Genomic DNA, 8614 nt, shown 5'->3' with positions numbered 1-8614 from the left:
ATCTTCTTCATACAAATTTCCAATAACAGTTAACGGTAAAGTAGACTTTATTATATCATAACAGGAAATTCATGTCGATCAGTTAGGATGATAAATAGTATAACAAGTGGCACTCATCATTCATTTCTCTAATTCGACATCCTTAGCATCTCTCCGTGCTTCTTATATAGCTACCTATTTACTATAATATCATAAATATTTATCCTAATACAACAAATTTTATACTCTATGTTTTACACTCACAGTTACACACATGAAAGTAATTTTTTTTTTTTGTTATAAATTCCTGTCAGCTTTGATTCTATAACCGTCATATACAAAGCTTTCTCTTATAACATAAAGGATCTTCAAATCTATCAATGAAAGTCACTGCTTCTTTGCTCTTTGTTTAAACATTAGCTATTGTATACAGTTAGGCTAAGTGTAATATTAACTTGATGAAATTCAATCGAATGTTGATCGAGTCTATGAAGTAACCTTGAAAGAGGAATTCCAGCTAACCAGCGAGATCAATTATTTCTTAGGCATCTTCTTCCCATTACTCATCATCTTCATCATCCTGTCCATCATAAACGTCTGAGTTATTACATATGCGTATAAGTATCCTTGGCTATGTCCTCATGACATAACTTTATGGAATTTCTTTCACTGGTTTGACGTTATACACCTATTTACAACGTGGAATAAAGAAGCCATATCCATTCATCTTTTGGTCGATGGCTATATAACCATCGGTTATGTAATCAATACCGTGAATTTCTCGACTACATTCACTAATTTCGCGTTCGGAAGCTTTATACCATTTTCCATCTGCGCTTTGCATGTAGCAGTCGTAAGTACTTTCACTGTGATAGATAAATAATTTACTACGAGCGTAAATTAAACGAATGGAATGATGTATAGTTTTAAGTTCATAAACAATATTCCAAGTGTTAAGTAGAGGATTATATCTTTCAAATGTCGTAATCAAGTCCTCGTTATCATCTAGACCGCCACCAATGTAAATAAAATTTTCTACCACGACAACTTGACAGCATTTACGAGCAGTATTGAGTGGTGCTACTGCTTCCCAAGTCTTGTTTTGCCTACATAGTCTCCATACTTTATTTGAACACTGATTATTCTTGTTTAAGCCACCCATTATATATATATCATCCTTGTAAATGCAGGCTGCAAGGTAAGCTAAAGGTTCCGGTAATTCAAAAGCCCACGTAGGACATGTCCATTTAGTTTTTCGGACATCGAATGCGACTATAGAGTCCAGAGCTTGCTTATCTACGTCAATAAATTAAACATTTTAGATAGCTTATTTAAATTTATCTATAAATGGTGATTATACGGAATGACATCAATGGAAATGGCACAGATTCTAAAACTCTAGAATTACTGTGATGATAAATAAAGATATAGCTCAAATGTCGCGCAGGTAGAATATAGCCGATCGCACAATCTTCCCGAAAAAAAAATTATCCACGACAAGAACAAGGCATGTACAATACAGTAGATACGGTAAATATCATCATCGTTATACAAAATAGTATTCTAGTCTCTAGATTTAGCGAGAATTTAAATCTTATGTTGTTGCTATAATCACACATTGATAGAAGTTAATTCAATCTACCTTCATTAACGCCTCCAAATACGATGATTTTATGACCTACACAGACGGCCGCATAGGTTAATAAGCGTACACGCTCGATTTGATTGATGTTACTGGCATCAACTAAAGTACTGGAATCCAAGCGCTGAAGTCGATAACGTTTATTATTAATGATACCATATACATTAAAGCAATCCTGTCTCTTTTTTGCATCGCTTTTGTGGATGGACGTAACGCCGCAATAATCAACATTTTTAATGTACATGCGGGGTTTTGCTGATTTATCGAAATAGTTTTCTGGAATGAGACTGTAATTTTTAACTCGTCGTAGCATATTTAAATATTCAAGCGAATTTTCAATGACATCAATATATCTTTCTTCTATTGCAATTAAAGACTCAGGCGAAATATAAGGTAAGCGTAAGTTACTTAACAAAGATATGAGATATCTTTTCTTCTGTGATATATCTGAATCAATCCAGATACTGATAGATTCTAGTAGAGAATCTTCATCTGTCACATTAAGATAATCACATTGTATTAATTGAATAAGTAAATCATAGGAAAGATCTTTGATCGATTTAACCTTTATACATTCGAAGAAATTTTCCCTTATATAAACTAGAATTTCATCACATAATTTTGCTGCATGATAATAATCGGCAAAACTTGCTAGTTGACAGCAATTTTCAGCATTCATGATGGCAGTAAAGTAATCATGACATTGCTTCTGTAATTCCCTGATTGTCCATTGCAAAGCTAGTGCGTAAATCGCCTGAACACGCGATAATTCCATTAGTGTCAATTCTAATTCATGACCATAAATGTACTTGATAACGAGAGAGGCTATCACAGGATCAATCTCTACTAGATTCACATCTACTTCGTTCTTTTCTTTAAAATCACTCGTAAACATAGCGCAAAAATATTCACTACATGCAGCTAAAACTATTCGATGGCATAAGAAACTGCGATCACCAATAATTAATTTAATGTCCGTAAAATTGGAATCGTGATATAATTCCAGATATTTCGGGGATACTGAAATAGCAGCTTTAATTGTTTCCTTGTGTTCTTCAACGATTGAGTTCTTCTTCTCCATTTTTTTCCTGTTCTTTTTGATCAGTTATAATTACTTTTCTTAAATATGCAGAGTAAGAATAAGTTAACTACTTGTGGTACCGAACAGTCTTAGTTTTTTCTTCTAGATTTTTAAATAAACCTTCAACGTTCTGTTAAATCTCCCAATAACAACTGATTTTCTTTCATTGTACATACTATAGCGCTCAATATTATAAGCGTTCAACATCTTACCAAAAACTCTATTATAAAACTCGGATCCTTGATCAACTCATAACTTGATCGGCTTTCTATGACTAGATTTAATAATCTTGTTGAATGCTTCGGCAGTATTGTTACCTATCTTCTCTTTCCAGGGTACGCTCCAAGCGTATTTACTAAAGACATCAATTACAGTAAGCAAATATTTGTAACCCTTATTGTATTTTGTAAATTCCTGCATATCAACAAGATCAGCTGACCAAATATCATCAGTTTTATTCACTCTTACACGACGCTTAGGAAAGTTCCTTCTGATTGGTTTATGCAGTTCATTAGCTAATTGAGTAGACCAATCGACATCTTTATTACCAAAACCTGTAATACTGTTATCAAATCTGGCCTTGATAGAACCACGGGAAATACATTTACTCTTTATAATTATTCTATTATTTTTTGTTTCCACAAGTAACGTACTATCGGGAATAGAATCGATATCATTTCTTTCTCGAATGCAATATGATAACATCACTTATAATATATTATTTAATAAATTAGCAAATGGTTTTATCAACTGTTCATTAAAAACTGTCGGCTTCTGCTCATACTCTAGTAAAATATCAAGTGGTTTATAATTGTAGCTACATTTTGTTAAATAGAAACAACAATAATATCCCCACATAATCGAACTGATGTTTTGTATTTGTGATCGATTATGCACTATCCCTTTCTTAGCCGTTTTTAGATAAGATAGTATTTCACTTGGAGGATATAATCTAAATGAATTAAAATACTCAACATTATTGCTGGATGGATCACAATAATAACAAATCCAATGTGTTCTTGGTCCTGCAAAATAATCCTGCAAATTTACTACTTAACACTCACTTTGTAACATAGACTATGGCAACATATCCTTTGAATAAACACCCTGAAAGTTTTTTATCTTATATTTCTTCATGAATGATATGATCAATTGCTATATTACTTAATACTTTTATCGTTGTGTCCATCTTCCTACGTATGGAGGAGTCTGTAAATGCCCTGGAATATGCATCCTTTTTGGAATATATATTGATTTGCCTTTTTTATTGATTTATTTTTTATAATCCTTTATTTTTTTAGAGATAGTTCCAGGTAATGTTACCCCTCTCCCAGCTATTCCACTAATAACAGCAGGTAAAATACCAGCTAATAAAGCACCAATAAATCCACCATTTTTGACTACTTGAGTTTTAGATAATTTGATATCACAACCAGTGTTGTTCAGTTTAGCTTTATTAATTTTATTAATTTGTCGACATGTTAGATATGATTTACCAGACCCTGTTAATTCGGAATGAGATAAACGAAGTGTACATCCTCTCTTACTATTATTGCTGATTCTAGTTTCTGTTTCTGTGATGGTTAAACATTTACTCCATATTCTGAATAAGGCATCCTATATATATTACTGCTAGATAAAATGCCTCTTTCACCAGTTGTTTTATATGTAGTTCCAGAAATAGCACCGATAGCTGCAGCCATTGCCAGCTATGGTACCACATTTTTTATTACTTTAGGAACAGCTGCGCGAATTAAACCCATTAAAGCACCTAACCAACCTGCTTGTTAAGATACTTGATCTCTGCTTAATTTTAGTATAACACTCTTATTGTTATTTCTAACTTTAACAACTTTATTGTATTGCGTTAAAGTTAATCCTAATTGATCATTCCCATGTTATTGATGTGGTAATAATCTTATAATCATTGTTTTATTTTGTTGATAGGCTTTAGTAATAACACTCTTCTGAATCGTTGTTAAGGTGAGTCTAATGCTTATGTAATATTTCATAATAATATAGCCTTATACAGCAACATTCATTCCTCTTCCTAATCCATGTAGTTTCAAATATCTATCAGTCAAAACGACAGCATAAACATAATATGGGACATCATTACTGTTATCATTCATACTCTTAAAATTTTCCCCTAAAGTCCATTTTACTTCAATATCTACTGGACTATTTTTTAACCGTTCATTATGTTTCGATACATCGAAATGGAATATAGGATACAAATTTGCCCAATTTTCAGCTGATAACTGTGAACCAGTATCTGTATCTTGATATTTATTGATTGCCTCCATAAACATCATATAAGGTCAACTGTAATTTCTATTGGATGGATGAAAGTTGCATTCTATCTCTCTTTCAGGGTATTGAATCGAGTAAATTCTAGCTGAAATACGCCTTGCATCTGCATTATCAAATATCATAATATTCGTGTTTTGATTATTTTCTCGTTCAGTAGATTGAAATACAATGATAATATGACGTGGTAATTCTGTTCCAGGTTGTATAGTAATTCTCTAGGTAGGAGATGTTTGATTAGCTGCGTATTGTGTCATATAAACTTTAACTTGCTCAAAGTAAAGATTACTAATGTATCCACTAACAAGTTTGGCCTCCAATTGGTCAGCTACTTCTGATGATGGAGTTACTTTAGGCATCCACATTGAAACATGTGATATTTTTAAAATTTCCGTCACCAACATTACTATCTTTTATAATATAGTTTTTTGTTACAGCTCTATCGAATTGTAAAGTATCTTTCACACCTATAAACACTGTATCAATATCTTTGCAGAATCCAAATATAGAACTTAGAGGTATTAAAAGTGATATCTGTTTTATCTCCTGTTGTTAATAGCTGTCTTGCATGAATACCTCTGTTATATTGAGTATTTGTGACTGATTTCATATCTCGAATTTATTTGCCTTTTACAGTAGCAACGTCACTAGCAATACTCGCAGGGAATGACTCTGTCATATTTGGTTTACCTGTAGCTGTATCACGATACCATAACATTAGTTGCAATACTTCTACTGTAATCATCACTATACAAGACTAAATTTAAAATTGTAGATGCATATGGGAGCCAATCGTTGATTTCTTCAACAGTATGATTATTAATTTGGTATTGAGCACTTATAAAAAGTGATAAACCGTTATTTACTAATGTTATAGCATCAGTTGCATTATATGATGATCAATTATCTTTCATTAAGTTACCTCGTATTTCTGTTACTGCTTTATGAGGTAGTAGATAGATATCTTCATTTAGACTTTTCCTAATCTATGTAGAATAGCAAGTAATCTCTCTATATTTTCTTTACGAATGATTATGGCAGAATTGGTTGCAATTTTATTTGGTACGACTTTAAAAGATAATGCAATCGCCAATAATTTATTTTTATAAGAAATATGAAGTATAACAAACAAGTATAGTTCCATTAATGAACCTTTACCGATCATCTCCGCAAGCTTAGGAAACCTTGCAATCGAAGGTCTATTGATCACCATTAGTTGATCATTTATAATTTGATTTAAATTGATTAAACTGAATTTAAGATTCTTGTAATGGCGAGATAGTTTATCATTACGTATATAAAATATTTAATCTAATGAATGAAAGTTTTTCCATAAATGAATTTTGAATTAGTTTTTAGTAGTGGTCACACTCAGTGTCGGTTTTATTGGGATTTTATTTGACATAATTGAGTGCTACTTGGTGATTTCCAATAATGATCTTCAACCATTACTACACATTATTATTACTAGTTTAACAATCACGGATATTTTGATTTGTTTAGCAGCAAGTGCTCATACAATGCTGCCTGTTAGCTCTGACAATCATGCAAAAGAATCCCTCATGGCAGAAAAATTATCAGAACTTTGGAATTGTAGCCAATTATATTTCTGTAGTGCCTACATCCAATCTTATTACTATCTTGTCTATTTTCTCATTCGTAAGGTATCGCAGAATAATATATACGATATTTGTAACGGTTAGTAAAGATAAAATTTGGATAAATTTTATTGGTATTTGGATCTATACTTTTATTTATTCAGAAATGCGATTATGGTGCTTGCTTACGATAGCTATCAGATTATTGGTTTTTCTACTATTTTATTTCAACTTGTACTTAACAACATTTATTTTATCAGTCATTTTGACATTTAAGCAGTTTTAATTTCTTCTTTGGGGGATGTTATTTTGCTACGTTAAGATCACATTAACATTGTATAGAAATAGTCCGCTACTTGGTAATTCTATCTATAAAGTCAAAGTCATGAAATCGATGAAAAGACAAAAAAATTGTATATAATTTTTCAAGTGCCGATTTTAGGAGAACCTTCTTCAAGTTAATTCCAAATTTAAGTTAACTTCTTATAAATGCCAGAAAGGGCTACTTAAAATAAGTTGTATCGCATAAAAATGGCTAAGAGATGTCTTAATCTTAATATATTATTTTTTTTTCTTTGCATTAAGAGATTGATATTTTGATTTAGCTAATTTTTGATCAGAATTCAATATAAGTAATCTGATACTACCCTCTTACTTTGTATTATTCTCATTCGTATATTCTATTTTAAAAATACTCTAGCTTGTATGCCTCTGAAATGCTGAATTTGACTAATTTTATGACGTAATTAATATGTCTTCAACAGTTTAGCATATTTACGCAATTCTACTGATAATTATAAAGTACGCACGATGATTTCAATTAACATTATGGATAATTAAAAATGCAAACAAGAATAGGCGGCAGGCCCCTTGATTACAAGTTATCTGGTCATGCAAATAAATTTGGAGTTGACAGAAGTTACGGTTTAATATGGGCTAATTAGCATTTATACTTAAGGTTCATAATCATTGGTAGCTAATTTTCCTTTTCATCTTACTTAAAGAACGTTTAGAGTTCATGATTAGCATGATTTCATTGATTAAATTTTGTTAAGTTAAACATATGTTGACTAATCATAACAGCTTCGCAGGGCAACTTTACATTGAAATTAATTGAATGCAGCTGTGAATTACAGTTACGAGATTAACTCGTTTCATTAATATAGCTGTTTAGCTTTGTATAGCTACCAACATAATGTCGGTGTATAGCTTGTAACCCGAAAATTCAATTACTCCAATAAAATCTGCTATTGTAAAGTACAATTGTCGATGATTTTTATCATTAGGAAGAATAAATTACAATTAGTACTATAATTCGGTAGGAGCTTATAGTAACTTACAAAATATAACTAGTACAAAAAATGACTGTCACAAAACAACTTTCGTGATCGTAACTAATCTAGCCTATCTACTATTATGGTTCTCCAACTAATTCTGGCGATCCTCAGTAAGGGAAAACAAACTTATTCCTATTCTATTGTAATCGAATCAAACTATATTCAATATTTTTACATACTATTAATGATTACCATGAGTAAGATAAGGATAAATGTTTATTTATCTTTAAGAAATCGTGGATTGAGTAGTACATAATAAAATTAATACTAGCACAATTTTGTTGACTACAATGTTGTTTTTAGACATGGTTATACCATGTGTGATGATTAATTGATTAATTATCTATTTATAATACAAAAAATATAAGTATGATTAGGAATTTAAATAACTTTGCGATCGTATATTTGTTATCCCAAGGCCTTAAATCGATATATTTGCACTTTAAACTTCTCTGTCAAGCTTATGAATTATCTACAAAGGTAGACATAGGGTTAGAGCTTTTACAACTATCAAGTATGGCAAATTTCTCCAATTTCGACCAGCGGTCAAATCATTAATTAACATTTCGACTTGGTTTTATGCGTCTTGCTTGTCAATATTATTAGTACAATCTTCAATATCGTTGTTTGCTCACTCATATCAAACAGTAAACGACTTCGACAACCT

General features: G+C 31.4%; 2 protein-coding genes across 2 annotated transcripts; both read right to left on the bottom strand.

Annotated features, from left to right (window-relative positions):
• Nucleotides 1-667: 667 nt before the first annotated feature.
• On the bottom strand, nt 668-2702 carry TRIADDRAFT_61734 (uncharacterized protein; the record flags this gene model as incomplete). The annotated part of the gene is made up of 2 exons (XM_002117651.1): nt 668-1275; nt 1622-2702. The coding sequence occupies 2 exons, from the start codon at nt 2700-2702 to the stop codon at nt 668-670; spliced, it is 1689 nt and encodes a 562-aa protein (XP_002117687.1).
• A 1272-nt stretch (nt 2703-3974) lies between these two features.
• TRIADDRAFT_61733 (uncharacterized protein) lies at nt 3975-4405 on the bottom strand (the record flags this gene model as incomplete). The annotated part of the gene is made up of 2 exons (XM_002117650.1): nt 3975-4276; nt 4357-4405. 2 exons carry the CDS (start codon nt 4403-4405, stop codon nt 3975-3977), a joined length of 351 nt encoding a protein of 116 aa, XP_002117686.1.
• Nucleotides 4406-8614: the final 4209 nt, after the last annotated feature.

Source organism: Trichoplax adhaerens, genomic scaffold, assembly GCF_000150275.1.
Source record: "Trichoplax adhaerens TRIADscaffold_27 genomic scaffold, whole genome shotgun sequence".
Classification (NCBI taxonomy): Eukaryota; Metazoa; Placozoa; class Uniplacotomia; order Trichoplacea; family Trichoplacidae; genus Trichoplax; species Trichoplax adhaerens.
Note: the sequence above shows the minus strand (reverse complement) of the source record. Positions and strands in the feature narration are given on the sequence as shown.